General features: G+C 43.6%; 1 protein-coding gene across 22 annotated transcripts in view; it reads left to right on the forward strand.

Moving 5' to 3' along the window:
* Positions 1-22409, forward strand: part of HMBOX1 (homeobox containing 1) — a 119308-nt gene that overhangs the window by 22045 nt on the left and 74854 nt on the right. For 16 of the 22 annotated variants that reach the window (XM_083828649.1, XM_083828650.1, XM_083828651.1 and 13 more), the window contains one exon: positions 19972-20055. In XM_083828649.1, the coding sequence (XP_083684775.1) occupies positions 20033-20055 (23 nt within the window). In that variant the 5' untranslated portion in view covers positions 19972-20032. Of the gene's footprint in view, positions 1-19971; positions 20056-21229; positions 21314-22409 lie in introns of those variants that run through there. The other 6 variants (XM_083828648.1, XM_083828646.1, XM_083828656.1 and 3 more) reach the window with 3 other exon arrangements.

Below are 22409 nucleotides of genomic sequence, written 5' to 3' on the forward strand. Positions count from 1 at the left end.
AAGTGGATTTGTATGATCCTGAGATCCCCTTCCAGTTTCTCTGGTGTTCCCCTGTTGTACCTCCTCTTTGTGGGAATAAGAGGATGCAGGAAAGAAGGTAAAAGCCTGGAGCAGAGTTGTTCTGAAGGGCGATTTACAAGAGGATTTGGGCAGTACCAGAATCAGCAGAAAGTTCAGGTAAAGAGCCTGAAGGTTGAGGAAACCAGGCAGAAATTACCGCTGCTGGGAGAGATCTAAGGACATTTTGAGCAGCGCTCGCAGAAATAGGGTTTGATTTTGGGGTAGTCCTGGGTGCAGCCAGGAGCTGACCTCAGGGGTCCTTGTGGGTCCCTTCCAGCTGGGGATATTCGGTGATGCTGCAGTTCTGTGGCATCAGAAATGCTTCATGTAGGCAACCCTGAAGCAAGCCAGGTTGATCTGGAAGGAGAATCCAGCTTTCGTGAGCCCAAAGATCGGTAGGTGCTAGCAGACGGTTTTGTTGCCCTTCGAAAAGGCAGTTTTTCTGTAATGAAGCAGAGCCTAGGCTATGTTAATCCATGCTTTGGTCCGATGATCAATGCAGGAAAACAGCCTGCTGTGAAAATTTACCACTGTAGATCGATAGCCCCCGGCTACCCAACTGTATTAAAGGTAATTGATGGGCTGAGGGCATCTTGTAAACACTTGTTTGTCCCATCAGCATGTTTGCTTATTTGTTGACAGTAAGGATATCTACGGAGCCGCTGGCAGCTCTAAATATATTTCTAGTTTTACTTGGGCTTACTGCAGGATGTGCGTTCATTTGTCTTCTAAACCACTCCAGCGTCCCAAATATGATTAGGCATCAGTTATGGAAATGAATTAGTAGACGGTTAATTTTATAAATTTTTCAATAAAACCAAAAAAGCCTTGTTTACGGTAGGTGAATTGAGATTTCAAGGAACATCCAACTAACTTTGGCCCCAAGATGACATTTTAAGGGATAAGCGATCAAGGTTATGCAAATGAGTGAATTGATCAAAACTGGTGATTTAAATCACCCTGATTTACATCAGCAAGAGGGAAGCTTTGATTTAGATCATTGATTTTAATCTCGTTTTGGGATTGTACTTTCATTATTTTCCTAGAAGGTTGATTTTCATTGGCTGGTAACTATTTGAAGCATGTTTATTTGCAAACAATTATAGCCCTTAAGTTAATTTCTTAATTTCTTTGGGCAGGAGAGGTAATGCTGAACTAGCAGGGTAAGTGGGGCAGGAACGTGTCCTTAGGCAGGTACATAATTGAACAAGTCCTTATTTAAGTTCTTAATATTTACATTTTCTAGAAATAGCAAATGAGCTCTATGTAGATGAGGCCTGGAACTGAAAGTGTAAGGAAAAAAAAAAAACCCTCTCCGTTCTGAAATTTGTTTTCGTATGTTGCTATCTTAAAATGCCAGTTAAAAAAAAAAAAAGGACAAAAACATCTCAGAAATGTTTTACATTTGGAAACTGATTCGTTAAACAAAGAAAGCATTATCTGCAGTTAATGAACTGAATTGTGTCTGGATACCATGTCCTTCAAGGTTTGAAAGCTGACGGATCTTATTCTCTCACCTTGTTTTTATTCACAGATTAGAAGAGGGAAAACAAGCCTTCCTGCTTCTCTCTTTTTTTTTTTCTAAACTCCCAGTTGGTTATTCAGCTTTTGAATGAACAAGGCATTGAAATGAATTAGATGAATAAACCGAAATGAACAAAATACTCCTTATATGTGCAAAAAAAGGCAAAAAGTGGTTTAGCAGTTGAGACTCCGCTTCCTCCAGGTGTTCGTGCCGTACCTTTCACCCCTTCAGAGCTGACGTTCCCCTTCCTCCCTAACCTCCCCACAAGTCAGCAGTAGCTATCTGCTGCTAAACTATTTACATGACATTTTTAATCATGTTGTAGTGAGCTATGCTTTGGAGTAGTTTGTCAAAATGTTTGACAAACGCTTGGAAAAAAAGTCCATTAAAAATGCAATTCAGAAATCTTTCTTTTTGTCTTCCCTTATGAAATCTAAGATGAATACAGATATTTTCCAAGCATTTTTTAATGGTGAGTGCAATCTAGTTTTAGTAACCAAGCTGAAAGACATGTTAAGCTGGCTTTCAGCATGGAATACATGCTGAATGTCTTTTTTTTTTTTTCTCTGAAGGACTTAGCACATTTCCATCTGTATGTTTTTTTATTTTTTTAATGCAGAGGGTGTCTGGTAGAGAAGTTCAAATGGTTTGGTCACTTTAGGTTCACAAGGCTAAGGAGGCAGGCAGACACAGTTCTGTCTTTCCTCTGATAGAAAATAAGTCTTTCAAACTTTTATTTGCCGTCCCTAAACCACAACACTTGTTGAAGCCCTAGAGCAGTTATAATGAAGATTGAATAAGAGTAGATGAGAGATCGTGGTCTGTTTAGATTTTTCTATTATACTTTATTCAAATTGATGGGATGATGTGGTGATGAATCTCGTTGTAAAGAGCTCCTTAATTCCTTTGGTAATTAAGTGTTTGCTTATTGCTCTGCGTTCTCAGGCGCTGCGTAAGTGGTCACGGTTAGGAAGAAAGGCAGCAGTTCGGGGTGAAGCTCCTGATGTCTCCCTGTCCTCCTCAACAGCATCAGACCCGTGCTGAAGGACCACGTCAGGGGTTGGCTGGAAGCTCTGCAGGGCTTCCCTTTTTCCTAAAGAAAATCTATTAAAGGAGAAAAGTACATTCTGAAGAATTAGTACCAGCTTAAAACAAATACCTCACCACGATGATTTACCAGCACTCTATTGTTGAATGTGCCACGCTGTAAATCAAGGAGAGGAGTGAGGCCCCAACATTTTTGTCACTGTTTTCGCTTGAATTCTGTGTTGCCAGGTCGTTTGTTTGCTGCCGTGTGTGTTGGTGATGCTGTGATAAATAGTTTTACCTTCCGTCATGCGAGTGACTGCTGCTGGAAATGAAAAAATGAAACCCTTACCGGCCTTTTTGGAGATGCTCAGCTTTGTTTAGTAAGTTAGAAAAAGTTGATGTGAACGCCAAGTGCTGTTGCTGTTCAGTTCTGTAAAATGGAAGGAGGCAGCAGAACGATGTGTGTGATTTTATGATAAACTAGAAACATCTGTTGTTACATCCTTGGGTACTTATGTCCCACGTCCTGGATTAGATTTTAATTTGCTTATCTCTCAAAAAAATAAATTTAAATTGCACACATCTGAAGACAAAGCGGAAGTTGGGGTCTGGTAGTACATCCTCAATCAGTTGATATGCATTGGGGCATCCATTTAGAAAAAAGACAAAGGGAGGCAGAATGGAAATACAAAATGGTGAAGAGGAGTTGAGTGATAAGTGCTGTTCACCAACACAAAGGCTGCTAGATGTAAATAAAACAAAGTGGAAAAGGATACCCTTCAGGCCATGTGCCAGCCTTGATAAAATACGAGGATTTCTTGCCTGTTTGTGTGCACAACCCCGTTCTTGATGCTGTTACAGGTCTGGTCCCCCCAAAAGTGGGCATGGGAGCGACAGATGAGCAATCTTTGCCCCCGGTTAATCAGGCAGCACGGGCTTTCTCTCGCGCAGTGGGACAGGCAACCAAAACCGGGATGGGAATGTGGAGCGGGAGCAGGACTGGAAATGAGAAGCTGGGAGGATAATGCAGAAGCTGAAAATAGTGCAGCAAAAGGATGAGGAGGTAACGTTGAGTTGTGGGAGGATTTCTGCCCTGGAAGGAAAGGGTGAAGGGATTTAAAGCGAAACCTTTAGAAACCCACTTGCCACTTGTTCAAACCTGAGTGGGAATTTCTTGTAAGGAAATGAGGAATACTTTGTTTTCTATGTCTTCTGTAGGAACTACAAGAAGCAGTCAATGTGATTTTCTGCAAAAAGTTGATATTAGGCGGGTAATTTCTAGCTGTGCTGGAATGCTGGAATAGCTCATTTGCGCAGCTTTAATATTCTGGTTGCTCGTCCCGGAGTTGCTGTAGGCTTTTCCTGCCAGTAGCTTCATCTCAATGCAGCAACAGTTATCTGTAAAGTCTAAGTGATCCTGCAATAAAAGGGCCTTCTTAATCAAAGATGGTAAAGTCGGAGACAGTCAGTGCTTTCAGCGTTGGCATCCTGTTCTGCTAAGGCAATCCCACGTAGGAGGAAGACAGACACAAAAAGTGATTTGGCTGTAATGCAGCAAAACAAATTCTGGCCAAATTGTGGACTTGGAGCTAATGGGTACACAGTGTTACTCTGCGAGCCTCTCTAACGCTGACTGGAAATCGCGGTGAGTTTTGTAGCCTGTTAACTACTCAGACTGTTTTGTTATTTCGAGTTTGGCTTCAGCTCGTGAAAAATGGGGCACTTTCATGCCTTGTATTTCAAAACCAGAAGCATTTTAAGAATATTAGAAGTAAATCTTAATAGATTACTTTAGAGCAGCCGTAAGGCTGTGATCTAATCCATTTATATATATGCGTGTGTCATCCCTCCCTCTTCCCCAGCCAACTGGATGGTGACTTACGGTGTCAGTTTTCTCCTTGTGGATGGGGAGGAAGGCTTTTCTGATGTAACATGTTTTACAATACATTCACGCGCTCTGGCTCGCCGAACGGCTGTACATAAATTGTGCCCAGGCCATTTAAGAACATAATATCCCTACTGGGTCAGACTGACGGTCAGACTAGCCCGGTACCCAATCTCTGATTACAGTAAAAATACTGCTTGCAGCGACTCAGCCTCTTCCCTGCAGTTGAAGAAGGGTTGATAAAGGAGGCAGAAACCTGCTCGGGGTTTCGGCTTCATGTCTTATGACTGACAGAGTTCCTGCCATCCGACGTCCCTTCTCTGCCCTGCCCAAATTTCTGTCTTCTGTTTTAAGTTTCCTCCCTAAGCCTGCTTTGCCTGACCTGCTTCCTGCAGCTCATCTGCTGGGCAGCTCTTCTCAACAAGACCACTTGCTGGTTCTTGGCTGATCAGTCTGTCACAGGTAAGAGTAGCTCTGAACTGCTTTGTACAGGTTAGAAGCTGTGAAGGTGTTAGACCGTAAAAATGTTAGACTCCTTTGAACCAGCCCAGATTTTTTGTGTTTGTGTGCCAAAGAAGTCTAAGACAAGCCTAAGTTCAATAAAAACGTGCCTAAGTCCCGGTTTCACAGGTCTTAGGCACGAGCAGTCATTTGAAATTAACTGATGTTTGTTATTTACAGCCTCAACCATAGGAAAAAATGTTAGTAAATCAGGGTTTGGTGAAGTGAAGGGGTTGACTCTTAAGGTTGTAGGATGTATTTATTCACTTTGCGTTTCTCAGCATTCCTTTTTGCGCTTCCCATCACTTGACTCTAGGAGCTGGAGCTTAAAGAAGAGCAAATGCTAACTGTGACTGAGGGCAGTGGGAGAGTTTGCTAGGATGTTTTACTTTCTGATTTGGTTTCTAAAGAAGGACTCTAGTCTGTCAGTTATCCCTCTTCTAGTTTTCTTCTTCAAATCTTGAAAGGGTTCAATTATTGCAAGTCCTTGGTGAGAACCGCAGGGGATCAACGAGCAATCTCTGGGCTTAAACCCTTTCCAATGACCCAGGTATTGACCCCAAAGGGTAAAAGCACAGCCTCTTAAACTTCAGGAGACAGCTTGCTCTATCCAGCACACTCCTCTCCTAGAGCCTGTTACACAAAGTCCAGGATTCCCAGTGCCAGCAAGTGGGGACAAGGTAAAAGCATCGTCCTCAAATTCTGGAGTTGACGGCCTGGGTTTGACAGGTTTAGCTGTGTAGCTGTGCTGATGGAGGGGAAGGATGATTTCTCCTGAAATAGTAATATTGCATAGAAGGCAGTGTTGACACAGTGAGGGATTACTTACTTCACTGTACTTGTTCCCCTGTTCCTGTAGGAGTAGCAATAAAAGCACCTTTGTGTTACCATAAAGCGACGGGGGAGGAGGTTATCCTAATATAATATAATGTAATCTACTTGAGTGGAGGGGCCGGGGTTGGAGGCTTAGGGAATATTGGGCTGTAACTTCTCCCACTCCATTTGCTTGCTGGAATCTTGAAAGGGTTTTGTGAGCTGCCCAAACGAGGGGCGTCTCAGCCCCACTGCTGTCATAGCATGCCCAGGCTGTCACGATAGTCACCGAGCTCACCGTTGTGTTTTTTTTCCCCCGAAGATTCTGCTTTTAAAATAACTGTTTTAAAATACTTTTTTTTTTTTTGTATTTGGTGTCTAGCATCTTCTTACAGGTAATTGTTATCCCTTCCATTGTGTCTAGCTAAGGAAAATCAGATTTTTAAATACAAAGCAAATGTAAGAAGATCCGTCCAGTTTTGGATGGGGAGGGGAGAGAACTCGTAACTGATGCATCCAGTGAATTTGCATTAATTTCCATCCTGAAAATAGTTTAGAAAGGAGGATATTTGAGGGAGAAATGGAGTCCGTGGTCTCTAAACAGCTTCAGAGACTGCTGTTCTGCTTTCTTCTTTAGAGGATCTTGCAGCAGTCTTATTGCTGCAACTTTGGAAAGTATTCCAGGAGTGCTTTAAGTTATGACTAACCTCAATTATGGGAATTTAGCTGTGTTTTCACTGGTAAGCCGTGTTTAAGTGGGGCATTAAACTGGCTTAACAAACAGTATTCGTGTGGATGGGGGCAGAGATTTATGTATCTGGTGAGTCTGCCAGTACGTTACCAACTGGATGTAAAGAATTATAAAGATTTAAGCAATAAATGAAGTTAAAAGTGCCCCTTTTATGTAAGTCAGTATTTTGGATAATATTCCTAGAACTAACTGTAAAAAGAAAAAAAAAACTCTCATCCCACTGTCTCCTGTGCTTGGCAGCAGAATTGTTAGTCAGCAAGAATGTGCAGAACTTTGTGAAAAATTGTTTTTTAGATAATTGCTTGTTGCAGACTGTCTAGAGGAACTCACATTTTATTTTTGGCATGTTGCATTAAACGGTAGCTTTTATATTTTAGGACTGATGTGTTGATTTATGTATCCTCCAGTCCTCTGGTGGAGGTCCAATTTCCAAACTTGGATGCTTCTGTTGAGTAACTTCAAAACTTTCAGTTCTCAAATGGGGAGAGAAACGTTGCAAGACAATTACCCAGCCAGCTGAAAGCAGAAGGGTAAGACGAGCAGCGTGATAGGCCTAGAAGCCTCTATAGGAAATACTTTGCATTAATTCGCCTCTGCTTTTTGGTATGTATACCTCTGAGTGGGCTGAATTTCCCTGAGCAACATACGCATGCTTTGGGAAGGCCAGGAATCTCATCTACAAGTTCACAATCAAAATCCAATGAATGAATGAATTAAAAAACCTTTCTTCTGGCCTTGTTCTTAAAGCTGTAGGCTTGTAGCATGTATAATAGGGCTAAATTAAAACAGCAGCTTACCACTGGCGTTGCCAGTTGCTGGTGTCACCAGTACACAGCAGAAATCTCAGACCTTTTTCAATTATTGCTGGTAGAAACTCGTTAGCGATGTGTTGCAGCAGCCCTTCGCTAAGGGCAGCAGGAAAGCTGTGCTTCCCAAAGGGTGCTGAGGGAGGACTCTGCCACAGCTTCTCCTGTACCACAGCAGCTGCAACAGAGAGGACAGAAGCATGCATCCACCCCACAGAAAGTCTTAGGACTTTTTTTAATTGGCAACCATCTTAGCTTTAATTCACACCTGGATTATATGTGTGTGGGGAACTGTGGAGGTCCTGTTTGTTTGTTGTTTTTTTTTTTCCCCAACAGCTCCTTTTTGAGTGGTCAGGCTGAATGGAACGAGGTGAATGGACTTCATTTTAAACCCAAACAAACTATATCAAGCGTTTGGATAAAAATATTTAGAAATAAAGATAGAAAACCTCTGGAAGCCTGAATGGTGAATTACAGAGAATCTTCCCCAATCTTTGAACATACCTTGTGTAGCATGGAGCCGGAGTAACAGGAAGGCACGTCTAGAAATTATTAAAGCCAGGGCTGGAATAATTCTTCAGATGGTTTTTGTTCATCGTGTTATCAGTGCGCAACAGAGTGGTCTGCAGCTTTGAAGGCAAGTCAGCCTTGCTCTGAGACAATCTCCTTTGAACTGCTGTTGGAGCTGGTAGGTGCCTGACCCCTTTGGAAAGGAGCAAGTGGCTACCTTAAGGCCACTTGCCTGCATGAAAGGGTAGGGAGCTCAGCTCAGGAAAACAGCTCCAAGAAAATGCTCGTGCATAGGGGTTTTAGAAAACAAGCTGTGTTTGGGTAGGGGGGTGGTCGTGGGTTTTGTCGGTGCAACAGGTGGAGAAAAAAGGGATCACGCAAAGCCTGGACGAGGCGTTGGTTTGTCTGGGGAGCAAGAGGATGCAGGTTAACGCTTTGGAAAAGGTGAAATGTCTGAATGTGAGGATAGATGAAAGCTTTGCTCTAGTTTTGGGCACTTCCTTGCTGCTTCCCCAAGCGCCAGACTGGCCCCTGCGTGAAGACCAAGCACCGATGTTGTTTGGTTTGAAACCAGCTCCAGCTGATAAAGCATTTTCTGCTTGTTTCTGCAAAAGGAAAAGCTCCGTGGTCAATCAACTACGAGAATGATCTGATGGCAACTCGGCCTGTCTTCAGTATGGATGATGTTTTCTTCTAATTCTTCCCGTCCCCTTGCCTTCTGCCTCACCGTTAGCAAGATTCTGCAAGAAGCAGCGTTAGATTTGAAGGAAGTTTTCGGAGAAGTTAGCAAGTGAAAATGGAGTATGTAATGGTAGCCATAACCATGGTCTTGGCTGCCAGCGACAGCTATAATTATATGTGGGGCACATACATTCTAGCAGATGCTTCCCATTTAAACCACACTGGTTTCAGCACAGACCAAATTTAGGATCTAAGCATGGTGACCACAGCACTCTCAAAATCTCTAATTCCTTCTTCTGCCATTTGCCGTCTTTTCTCAAATGCTCAGCGAGACTTTTTTTTTTTTCTAGTTGTTCTATGGAACAGCTTTGATTTTTCTCACTTTGTGGTTATTTTAAGCTTCAGAAAACAATACGAATGTACTCTTCCTTTTTTTTCCCCCCTCTTTCCTCTGTGCTTTTATGAAAGCAGAATCTGTGTAGATAAAGCACAGTTGATCTGTTAGGGATTACTGGTTTCTCAGTTATTCTTTTGCTCTTGCATATCATGCCTTTATGTGGAAGAATATTTAAAGGTGCCGTGTAGAACAGGGAGATGAAAGATGCTTTGTGCACTGAAGAGCTCTGGTGTCACAGGAGTCCACCTGTTCTCCCGTAACTTTATTTTTTTTTTTAAACTGAAGTTTATTTAAAGTGAATTTTGCTGCTTAGAGAAGCCGCTGGGTTTTGACAGCCTTAAAGGCTGAAAGACCATCCCCACAGGTGGCGGCAGCAGCACGATGCCCTGGTATTGAGGGCACAAGCGGAGGGATCAGGAGATGTGCCTCCTCTTCTCATCTCTAGCATGGGTCACCTTGAGCCAAGGAGCGCGTTGCCGCGGCTCAGTTGGCTGGGGAGGAGATCACCCGAGCTCACGAGGGCACTGGAAAGAGTCACTGCTCTCTTAGGAAAGATAAGGCAAGGATAAAAACTTCTTGCGTCATCATCAAGGCCCAGAGCTCATCTTGAGTCTACCAGAAATGGGAATAAATGGCAGTTTTGGGGTGATGATATTCCCAACACCCAAAATCTAAGAATAACCGGAAGGGATTTTGTCTGAAACGCGCTATACAGGAACCAAACTGAACAGGTTTCATGGAGGTTCAAGAGGACTGTGTCTCTTGGTGTGTCCAACATGAAATCTTAGTAATATTTCTGCGGAGTAAAGCTGGGTCTATATAGAGGTCCATTTAATGTAGCGTTGGGTATCAAACCGGGGTCAGTATGGGACAATTACTGCACCTACCCGGCTTGCAGAGCTATCCGTCTGATTGAGTACAAGAGGGAGTTTTCTTTTTGACCCTTTCAGGCTATCAGCTTAATTCCCAGAAGCTTCGGATTTAATTACCCATATCATTACCACAACACGCATAGCTGCAGATTTTATTAATGGCCGTAAAATTGTGGCATCCCCTTGGAAAGGAAGGCAGACTCGCAGCCAGCAGGTCCTTTCCCACGTCGCCTCTAGTGCCAGCGAATCCCACAGGTTGGTGCAGCACCCCTCGTGTCCTTTTGTCGAGCGGCAGACCCTGCTCATCCATCTTACCCCTGGTTTCCTTCTCATTTCCCAACCTGTAGTAACGCTCTTCCCTAGTTCTGTCACCAGACTTGTGTTCTTGCCTCTAAAACAGTAGCCAAGCAGAGGTTTTACCACTCTCGGAGCCCATTTCAATGTGTTTAGCAACTGTCTGACCTTTACACCTCTCTGTTTCAGGCTCCTCCTGCTCGCTGGGTTGCTTTTGTTCCTGTCCCTAAAACCTGCTTTAATCCATTTCAGTTCCTTTTCCTCGGATGATGTTTTATGACTTTGTAAATCAGCCTGAGTGGTACAAAATCAAATGCTTTCCTGAGATACTGATAACTTATGTCCACTGTTTCACTCTTGTCTAACCTAACGATTTGGTCGTATAATAAAAAGGATTTCAGCAGATTTGTCAGGCATGACCTTCCTTTTATGAATCTGTACAGAATGTCCTCTACTAAATTATGCATTTCTAAATGTTCTGCAATTTTGGCTTTTATCAACACTTCCAATGCATTCCCACAGCTGAAGCTCTAGGAGAGCTCCTGCTCTGAGAGAATTCAGCAGAACGCTATCGCAGCCCGACAAAATTCATCAGTTTTTCAGGATTCTCCGTAATAAAACTTTTCCACTCCTTGTCCTCGTGGTATTAGATCCTTGACTTTGGGATTAGCATTCTGCGTTAGGGCTCTAGGCTGTAGAGCTCGGTCTCAATTTTGGTTCCAGGCTTGCTAAATAATTTCTTTTGAGACCGTGGATGTCAGTTCACCTCTGTGTGCAGGTTTGGTTTTCTGGCCTCTTTCCTAAGGGGTATTTCACGTTGCAGGCTTGCTTTGTGCTTTTGTCTGAATATATATGGGGCGGGTGGGGAGGAGGGACACTCCAAATTCTTCAAGTGCTCTTGCTTAAAGCCCTTCTGCTCGTGTTTATGCCTCCTTTGAACGTATAGCTTGCCACTTGGGCTGCGGTTCCAAATACGGATTTCTCTTGGAGGTATGTTCTGACCCACCTACTTTGCGCTGCAGATATATTTAGCCAGGTTTTGCTGTAACAGTTGTGCAGTGCTGTCCCAAAGCTTCCCGTGTCATCTGCTCTTCTGCCTACCTCTTTCCCCGTTACCTTGTGTGCGTCACAAGCCACCTGCCGGAGTTGGGCAGCTGTAGGCAAAGCTTTCTGCCGCTTGTATGGCTTAGTTTTGGCAGGAGGAAGAGGACGGAGGCTAAGCAGCCCCATTTTCCCCCCGCGCTGCTCGCTGGTCAGTGCAGCCTGCCCGAACCTGGCTTAATTCCTCTGTCTGCAGTTCCTGAAGTCCCCGAAGTTAGGGATGAGGTCGTAAATGGAGACTTAACAAAATCCCCGATGTTCTGATTATGAGTTTTTAAGCAAAAATGCATGAATGCCTCCATGCTCCTTGCCCCCAAGGCTGGCTAGTGCAAGGCAAAGGTGCTGCTCAGCTGGGGTGGGAGCAGCACGTGTTCCTCTACTTGGATTGTGATGCCAGAGCAGTCTTGGGATGGGATGCCTTCAGACCATAGGGAAGGGATCTTTTTTAGCCTGTGCTCGGCCTAGAGTGAAAGAAGCTCTAGAATACCCACTGGGTAAGCGTCCACCCTGTATCTACTGGTTTTCGTAGGAGGAAGTTGCCAAGTTGTGGAGATAAATAAGTTATGATAAGATTGGGGCAGACACTGCATTTAATGGGCTGCCTTTTCTTTAGAAGGCCAGAGTCCCTCTCCCTACTCGGCTTTTCCTGTTCGATGTCATCTAAGATGGATCCCAAGTGTGAAAAATAAATAAATAAAACATGTAAACCTGCGCCGAGTGAATCACTCATACTAAATTTAAACCGCTTATTATGGGGAGGGAAACAAACAAAAAAAAAAAAGAGAACTCGGATTACAGGTTTAGCAAGCATGAGCACATATTTCAGCGTGTCTTGCCGTATTTGCAATTGCCAAACTACTGATTTCTTGGAACTCTGCTATTAGCATTGTTAAGCAGTGTTCCAGACAGTCGCTCGTATAAATCCCCGTGAACGTGTTAAGCAGGAGAAGGACCTTGCAAAAATATTGAGCCGAAAAATGATCTGGATTTGGGGGATGCTGCCTGGACTAAAAGGCTGGGCAGGGGAAGGAAAGGTGCTTGCTGTTAGGATGTCCTGCTGGAGCATCGACTTGAGGTTTGCTTGAGCGTTACTGCCACTTCTGTTAGGTGCTTAGGAATTTATTTATTTTCTGGACAGAAGCATTGGAGTGTGGGAGCTTCCTGTACAGGGCGAACTTGCAGGAGTGAGGCCCTGTGCTTTGCTGATCACTTACTCTCCTTCACAAGCTGTTCAGGCAATAAGTAACCACATAGAAAAACACCTAAAAAGCCTCCTTTTCATGGTCAGGTATCGTTCCTTATCCAGCACGCTTTTCCAAACAGCAAAGCCTGAAATTATGAAAGCATATTGCTAAATGCCCCATTTTTTTTTTTTTATTTTTCGTAACACATATAGCCAGAGCACCATTGTTGCTGCCAGTGTTCTGACCCAAGCCATCTCTGTATCTTCTGAACTAGTCAGTGGGACAAAATAAGATGTAGTGTCTACAGAATAAATCTACCAGTGTACCTGCTTTGCCTTGGACAGAAAAATATTGCAGTTGCATCTGCTGGACTGTGTACTTCTGCAGGGGTGAGAGGGCCCCGCGGGCTTTCTGGCAGAGCATGCGAACAAGAAGAAGCGAGTGGATCCGACCGCTCCACGTGGATAATGCATGTAGAGGTGGACCTGATGAAAATCTGGAGCATCTTAAAGAGTTAATACTTCTCTTAAGTTTTATGTAGGAACTTGTTATTGCTAAGTGATACCACACTCCCCTTAATACTTTTCTGTGCCATACAGCAGTGCAAAATTAAGGGATTTTCTCTTCCATGCCTGTTCCCGGTACTAGAGATCAAATAAAATATTTGATCAGCAGATAAACTCCTGGTTTCTTTTACTAGGTCAGCAGCTGGGCATAGGCTCCCAGCTCACTTTAGCTGAATATCCAGGCATCTCGCACTGGGCATTTTGCTATTCACGTAGGCTCTTGGCAGTTTTCCGTGCATGCCAAGGGTTTGCTGTGCCCCTATCCTGCAATTAATCTTCCCTCTGTCAAGTGACCTGATGCCAAGCGCAATTTCTGGAATTCTGCTAAAAAGGAAGATCTGGAGGCCATAATAACAACGGTTTCTTTTTTGTTCCTAGCACACACTGTCGGGTGTCGCGTGCTTGCTCTGCATGGTGCTGCCCGCATGTTGCAGTCGGGCAGGCTGCGGTTGTTCCCCTGTGCCCAAACCCCGCGTGGCGCTTGCAGAGCTGGCAGCCCTAGGGCACCTCGGGAGGTCAGAGGGGAAGTCGAGTTCTGCCCCAACACACCGTGTAGTAATTCCTTTGAACAGTTCCAGCTGGTGAGAAGCTGAACGGAGGCGTTATTATGGCCGCAGCCCCAGGTACGGGCTGCACGTGGGCGTGCCTGGAGATGCTTTGCTCGGCGCGAGCACCTCTGCTGCTTGTGTCCTGCACCAGAGGTCTGCTTGCTCTGTGCAGACATATTTCGCTTGGCAATGTCGAATCTCGTGTCAGTTGGCATATCCACTGCTACTACAGAAATCGGTTAAGGTAATTAGCGTTAATTGAGATCTCTTTTCGATGAGCCCCTCGCTTATTGTATGGTTGGCCCAGGCTTGGATTTAAGAGGTTGGCAATCCCCCATCCCCAGTTTTGTCCATATTAAGGTGTATATATCCAAAGAGTTCAAGGTATAGTCTGGACTGTTGGCATGCAAATGCCTTGAATCTTGGTTCTCCATCAGGGTGTGACTTTGTGACAGCTTCTGCTCGGCTGCAGGGTCAGACTTTGGACTGAACCACTCACCTGAGAGCCACCTTCTCCTTAAATTCTCTCCCCCGCTTGACCATCTCTTCCTCGTCCATCTCGGTGCTCAGTCAGAGTGATCTGACTTGGTCAGTGACCTGTTTGATCCCTGAGGCTTTGCAGCAGCTGCCAGCTATCGCTGTTAGCCAGGAGTTGGGTGCCTTGCTGTCATTCTTCCCCTCTAGGGATCGACTTGTAATTGGAGGCAGCAAGGCTAAGTCAATTCTGGCTTCTGGTTCCAGGCAAGTTTTTTGACATGGTTGGAGGGGACAATGTACTGAAATTCAGGATATATAACAGCATAGGTGCTTGGTACATTAAGTCCTGAAACTTATTTGTAAGTAGTAATGGAAATAGAACCTGGGGTCTGCTGGAGATGGGTCTTGAGGGCAGCATTTCGTGTTCCAACTGCCATTGAGGAAAAAAAACATACTAAATTGTGTCTTTCTGCTTGGACTGCATTGCCTTTTATGCATCTCTGGGCCTTCTGGAATAGCTTGGGGTCCTTTCCAGTGAAATACAGACCAACTTTCTGGAAGCCTTCGGGGGGGCTGGGAAACTGATTTTGCGACTTCAGTCTTTTTGAGGAGAGGAGCAGCTTCGGATCTGCTTCAAAATGGAGCCTGGCTTCCAGCTTGCCCGCTGGGCAAAGCCACTACATTTGGTTAAGGGTGCTGCTTTTGTGTGGGATTGGGAAGGGAAAAGGGAAGAGAAATAATAGCCAATTGTTTTTGTGGAGCTTTGCTGCAGGGCACGTTGTGGAAGCAATGATTTACTCACATTCTTTTTTTTTTTTTAAGCGCACCAACTGTTGCTTTCTTTATCATAAGATCAAGGCATGTGTTTTCTAAAGGGGAAAAGGCTTGTTTTGGTGGTTTCCCTTCAGTTAGAGAGTTCTGAGGAAGAAGAGGATCGTGTAAAAAAAAATTTACTGTAAACTTGGCAGGATGCTCCTCCATTCCCTCACCATAATCCCCCAAATAATGCTTTTTCCTGCATCGTAGTGTAAAGGGCTCGGTAAACCCTTGGTTGGAGGTAACTTCTGAGCAGTTTCTTCAGGAGTTTTTGTTTGTGGAAAATACGCTCTCTTGCTCCCTTTGATCTCCTTCTAATTTACTGAAACAGGTTGGCCAGAGAGGAGGTGGAGTCTCTGCTTGGAGATATTAAAAAACCGTCTGGACGTGGTGCTGGGCACCAGCTGTAGGTAGAACTGCTTGAGCACGGCGGGGCTGCGGATGACCTCTGGAGGTCCCTTCCAATCTCTTCTGTGATTAGGAGGTCACATCCTTAAGATAAGGTCTCTGCCCTGGCAACTCGTGCCTTGTTACCCCGTGGCTGAGCCAACGTCCTCTGCGCAAACTGCACTTTGAGGTAACCCAAAGCTGCAGCATTGCTTAGCGGCGGTGCTTGGCCAGAGCTGCTTGTGCACCTTCCTTAGGGTCTGCACGACACCTTGCTTAGGATACAGATGAATGCACTAACTTAAAGCAATAATATTTAAATAACTTCGACCCTAGAGACATAAAAGGCAACGCCGACTGTGTGAAAGTGGATGCTGCACGCTGCCGAGCCACAGCGCGCGCTCGGGAGGTGACAGGTCTTAGAGAAGGTTCTTAACCTTGCTTTCCAGGGCACAAATGTAACACATCCTCAAGTCACATGGCAGAGCATTTTTATTTTTTTTTTCTAATAGGCCTATTTTGGGAAAATGGGCTAGAGAGTCCTAGATTAGCTTTAGTATTTTGGACGTTAGTCCTACTTTTGTACACGCACCCAGATGAATTTTAAGTTTTGATACAAATACAGTACCTGGAGTTTTAAAAGCCTGGATAAACAATAGCCTGTCTGAACATATCCCAAGAATAAACGACTCTAAGCTAGCAAAGAAAGGCTTAACAGAACCTATTGTCTGGCATCTGAAGCCAGACACGTTCAAAGTAGAAATTAGGCACAAATTTTTAACGGGGAGGGCGATTAACCATTAGGAGGAACTGCAAAGGGCATGATGGTTCCTTGGTCTCTTGCTGTCTTTGAGGCAAAGATGTCTTTTGGACATGAATTAAGCCAGTAACAGGTTTGTGTCGCTTTACATTGGCTTCAGCGTAGAGAGGGTGAATTGGCTGAAATGAAGTGGCCCGCATTTGTAGAAATGCACATAAGCACTCATCGTTTGTCCTTTCCTTCACCATCCAGCGACCAGGTTTACGAGCAAGCTGAAACTTGGTTCTTCAGCACGTCAGTAGCTGGTAGCATAACAGTCTGGGGCCTGTGTCCTCAGGCAGATACCACTGATACTCTCCTGGGTGGCTGGAAGCCCAGGATTTAAGCCCCTCTGTCCGTATTTTACTTTGACAAAATGGTGATGTTTCTCTTTCCCAAGGACAGAAGGCTCTTAATTTATTTGTAAAGCCTTTTTTAAGAACTTACTGAGGGAGGTATTAGTGAAATACAAAGCGGTGCCGTTATTTTTTACTATGTGACTCACTCAGAAATTAAAAAGGAAAATCAATTTCTTTTCCAAATAAGTGATATGGGCCTCATCTTTACCAAGTGACTTCCTTGCTTCTGCAGAGTGTGGTGGATCAGGGTGAACTGTTCTTCAAAACATCTAATTGCATACAGTGAGAAATGAAGAAAACTGAAGTGGATCCCAAGAATGTATTAAAAATCTAAACTAAAATGAGAATGATTTCATGTCAAGTGAGACAAATGCAGAGTTGATACTCCACTGCTTCACACATCCACTTGTCCTTGGCACCGAGAAAATGAGATTTTTAATATCTGAAAAACAGATTGCCGTGAAGGCTCATCCATTGTAAATTTAAGCTGCCTTTATAGCAACTTAAGCCGGGGACAAGATTGTTCATTACAACCGATTCTACAACTGTGGCCATGATTTCCATATTAATATTGAATTTTTTTATTGTCTGCCCCAGGAAGGAAGGGGAACAGGTAGTGTGTTATCCCTGGGTTAGCAGATAATGTATTTAATGAATAATGCGGAAAGGGCAAAGGTTTGTGCGTTCTTGCTTGCATATCAGCCATAGATTGTGGTGACACCTGTGCTGGGATTAAGCCTGGTTTGGTGCTTTGCTTTATGCTAAAGTAGACCGAGAGGAAGAGGAGTATCGATGATCTTATAATCATCATTTGGTGGTGGTGGTGGAAGTTAACGCTGTTTTGGGCTGAAATTTTCCCCTAAAATCATAGGTGAGGGATTGTTTCTTGTCTGAAATCACAAGACCATTTTATTTAACCCTTAGTAGGGGTGCAGGGAGAGCGGGGTATTTCTGCACTGAACTTCAGATCACCGTTGAGCCTGAGACTGTTTGTAACCCTTTTCGATAGCTGCCCTTCTGTTCTGGCAGCAGACGCAGGAAACGCTGGTTTCTTCTCCTCTTTTAATTTCATTTGCTTTTGCAATTCCAGCTGCCGAGGCAGGCCTGAGGATTCCCTGACCTGCCTTATGGTTTGGCTTTTCTGTGAGAATTTACGATTGCATCCAGACTGCAATAGTGCCACCTCAACCTCTAACGGAGCACAAATTGAGAATGTCTCATATTTTCTTGTGAGCTCTCTCTTGTTTATTTCTGCTGAAATTCTACCATCCTTTTTGTCTGCACTCACAGATCTGGAGTATCTTGGAAAAGTTCCTTCTCCCTGCTCTTTTCACATCCCAGATCTGGGCTGGATCCTAATAGCTCTTCATTTATAACATCTGAAGCCTGTTCCTTTTTTTTTTTTTTTTTTTCCTTCCATTAGCATCACTAAAATCATTGTCCTGCCTTTGTCATCTCACACCTGAGTTACTGCAGCCTTTTCTTTGGCTCTCTATATCTCATCCCCTCGTGTTCCAGTTTAATGCTGTGTTTCATGATGATGGAAGGTGATCTTTTCTTTCCTTTGTGGGTTTTGTTCTCTGCTCCTTCCCCACTCCTCGCCCTCGAAGCACATCTTTCTCTGCGGAATCCAGTTCTCTATCAGTAGCCTCTCTGACCTTCAGAAAGTTTGTATATATTTAAATCTGATTTGTTCCTCTTTGGAAAACAAAACAGTTCTCTGTATTAAACTCAAAAATTGGCAATAAGTCAACTGCATGATCTCATTATTTTTTTTTTTTTGGTGACTGCTTCAGGGAAAATGTTTTAAATACTGCTAACAGATTTAACCGAGAAGTGTTTTGGTGTAGAACTATCCTTAAAAGGGTTAGGGTGGCTGAGACTGCAAGGGACCTGTGTGTTTGTCTTTTCCATCCATCAGTTTTCCCGTGTCAAGGTTCCTCTCCTAGGCCACGGTACGTGACCCGTGGTCTGCTGGGACCACGCATCTCGTCTGTGACCTTGCTCTTGGCAGCCTCTTTTCCTGGAGAGCGAGAAGGCAACTCGAGACCTAGATGTGGGCCAAATGAATTGGTGTGGAAGTGGCAGCAGCCAGCTCCCCTCCCTGAAAACACCCAGCTCTTGCCTTTGCCAACCTGGGTGTGAGCAACTGGAGGGGGAAGATTTAAAGCCCTGGTGGAAGCTGGTGGCCAGAAGCTGCCTGCTGCTCCTTCTGGAAAAGCTTGTTGCCCTGAAACTTCCAAAGATTTTCACCAGAAAATCAAAAACTCATTTAAATAATGCGGTGTGTACCTAGTGAGCCTGGTATAGGCTGTGTACGCCCAGTGGGCTCCATCTAGAAGAGGTGCAGTTCTTCCCCACAGCCTTCAGCAGGTCCTTGGGTGAGATAAAGGAAGATCCTCGCTGTAGCATTTGGACCACATTTAACACTGAGAAGAGCCAAGGAGTGTCCAGCCACGAGGCTTGGGTGCTAATACTGCAGACAAACCCTTGTTGGAGCAGAGTAAACTATTCCATGTAAATCCCCTTGCTTCTCTACCCAATTGCTTTCTATTCCAGCTCACGTAATCACAGAACAGAGCCTGAAGTGTAAATACTCCCTCTAGATCTTTCCACATCTGCCTGGATCTAATATCCAGCCTTTCTCTTTCCTGTTGGTTAATAGTTTGACTTTCGAAGCACTTTCAGTCTGTGTTAGTTTGTGGAGAAAGACATCAGTGGTGATAGCTGAAGAAATTTCTATTAGGTCATTCCTTTTCGGAACATAGTACCTGTCTTCTGAGCTCTTTGCGGATGTTAGCCAAATAATCCTTTTAATAGCTTTTGTGAGTTAAAAGGGTAGGTAACTGTCATAAGGCTAAATGATTGCGCAGATTAATTTACTTGTGGCTGAAAGAAATCAATTGTAATTTAAATTTTTGTCTGTGGACTGATTACGCTACCAGACATCAACTTTCTCCTTAGGAATCTTCCAGGTGCATTGAAGCATATGTCTGTGATTATATTGATCATATAGATTGTATGGATCTGGATTAGTTACAGATTATCAAGAGTAATGTGAGTCATCATTTCCAGGTTTTAATCTGTTTGGTGTACACAAGCTCAGAATACTCATCTGCTTGGCCTTGCTTAGATCTGTAAAGCGTTCATGTGTAACATGAGTCACTGTAGTCCATAGGGTGGTTGGGTACAAAGGATTATTTACCGGGCTTTAAAACCATGGGTCTGTTGCAAGCCATGGCAAAGCTTCTACTGAAGGCAAAGGGAAGAAAGCGGACGAGGCTTTAACGGTTCACAGAATAAAACATAGAAATTGAAAGAAGAAAATTCAGTGGTTCCAGGGAGCATTTTTCTTAATCGTGTTTATATTTAGTGGTTGGTACACATCACTTTCAACAGAAGGTGGATTTGGGTGATGGAGGAGAATCCTTCAGAGCTTATCTTTGCTTTTCCTACTGGCAAGTGAAGTGATTTGGGGCTACTGCCTGGTGAAACAGCCAGAAGGTTGCCCTCTGTAAGCTGGTTGTATAATTGTAAGCCAGATAACAAGAAGTCAGAATTCGTCTTTCACAGAAATATCTAATGTTTTTATATCTTTTGTGTCTTACAGAATGGTGAATAACACTGAAGACCCCCAAGAGGCTTTATAACGTCCCATCCCCATGTAAAGTATGCTCAGAACTTTTCCAGTAGTGTAAGTACAAGCTAAAAACAAAACAGAAAGATATCCTGAGAGATATTTTGCTGTTGTTTTGTCTGGAAAGAGGAGTGAAATGGTTGCAATGATAATCAGCAGTTTGCTAAGCTGGATAGTTCTGCTGGTTTGGCATTTGCTTGACGTTTAGACCAGCAAACAGTAGCATTAAGTTCTTTGCTTGGTCTGGCTGATACGTTATTTCTACTTCTGCTTTTGTGTCACTGAAAGGGAAGGAAAATCGTGCAGTGCTTAGAAACTCAGCCTTGATCAGAGAAAGGGTGCCATTAAAAGCTGGAGTTCTCCATACATCTCCTGAACAAAGTAGAGGGATACCAGAGCTGTGTAAGAGAGTTGAGCACCACCACAGACTTGGTGAAAGGAGATGAGTAAGCCCTATAAGTTGCATAGCAAAGGCAAAAAAAAACCCTAGCATAGCTAACGTTAGCATTAAATGTGTTGGTTCAAGCCACAATTGCTGAACTGTGAATCCCAGTGAAGTTGTCTAAATCTCATGCTTGAATTTGAGCCTATTAGTTTGTTCTTTTAAGTGTCTTACTGAATCTTAAATGTAATTGGTACCCATCCTGTTTTCTTCAATAAATAAGCAAATTAATTCAAAGTTTGAAGCTTGTCAGGCTAAAAGGAGCAGCTTGTCCTGTACTGTGCTGTCATCCATCTCTCTCACTGAACAGTCCTGTATCACTGTTCCCCATACCTCTTACAGGCATGACTAAATGCTTGTCCAGTGGCAATCAGATTCTTGAGGTGCTTTGACCTCTTGGCTTCTGATTGTACCTTCTGTCAGACTGAGTTAGAAAGAGAAATCCTGTCTTGAAGAACAGAATCAAGACAGTGGGCTGCCGTGAATGCAGTCAGAGTTGTCCCAGATGCGTTATTTCAAGGATGAAGATAATTCAGCTAGCATGTGGACATTCATAGTGCAAGTGGCAATGCAACTGTAGACTTCTGCGTAGAGCCACAGCAAAGAGTAGCAGCTGACAAAAGAATGGTTTATGTTGGAAACTAAACCACCAACGTACTTCAAGCAGGCTTCTTGACACAACCATTAATTAGTTGTTTTCTGTTGCTGGTGACTTAGTCTTCCACTGGAAACTAGTGGTTTCTTACCCTGTTGACAGTCCCCTGAGTCACCTCCTCTTCTTTGTTTTAGCTGGAAATATGTTGGATTTCAGTATTAAATAGCCATCACTTGAAATCGTAAAGATCTAGTTCACAGCAGGAAAGAAACCTGGAGGTAAGGCCACACTGCCCTGTGCATCTTTATTATGCTGGTAATTCTGAGTCTGCAGAGTGATCTTAGAGCTCCTCTGTGCTTTGGATGAGCACGAGGACAGTCTAGCAGCCTTAACTTTGAATCGGACTTCTAACAAATTTCCAAGCAATGAATTATATAGTCTAAATTTCTCGTGCTTTAGCCAGATATTAGGTGTGTTCTGCCCCTGTGCAGTTTTAGTAGGTTATCACATTATTCTGCTGCTTTTTGGAATCACTGTGGCACATTGACGTGCAGTGTTAATCAGCTGCCACCCCCATCAGAAAGGTAGCTGCTTTTTTGATTGATTCCAGTGTATGTGCAGTTAACACAGTCATCAAGAATGCAATATAAGTATAGGTGAATGATTTCTGACTGGGTGAAAGCTGGAGTGAAGCTATTTGGAGGGGGTTGGAAAGTATTAAATTAGAGGAAGTGGCCCAAGATGACCCAATTCAGTTTAAAGTTTCCAGATTAAACTATAGATATCTTTTTAAAAAGAAAAGTCATTAGAAAAACAGAGTAGTATCACATCCCCCAGCCTATAATCCATTGTGAAATGATGACCCATCAGGTGTATCTGCTTGTAGTGACTGTTGAAAAAAAAAAAGTGTGCATGGGCTATGTAGAGCAGGAATACAACTACCAAATCTGCGGTGAAGATCAGAACTCAGATGCAGTTTGCAATTTGTTTTGATCAGCCCTCTAAGCAGGAAAGAGTTTTTTTCAAAGTAATAAGCAATAGCAGTATGAGAGTTTTAACTTAGATACCGAGTAAGATAAAAATGGAACAGCTGATATAACAACTGCCCCCAGTTGTGTGCTCACCTCTCCAACAGAGGTGAAGTAGGTTATAAAGCGATGTCTGAGGCATTCAATTTTCAGGCCAGGGTTTTAAAACAAGCTGAAATTAAAGTTGGTTTACATGAATAAATCAGGCTTAGAACTGCCATGGTTAGAGGGTAGTTTGGTTATCCATACCCTGGGGCAGCATTATCCGTCAGAAGAGCAAAGTAGGCAGCTGGCTGCAATTACCATTTCACCTACCTAATTTTTATCTCCAGTTGGGTGAGAGTGA

This window comes from Anser anser (genome assembly GCF_964211835.1).
Source record: "Anser anser genome assembly, chromosome: 3".
Lineage (NCBI taxonomy): Eukaryota > Metazoa > Chordata > Aves > Anseriformes > Anatidae > Anser > Anser anser.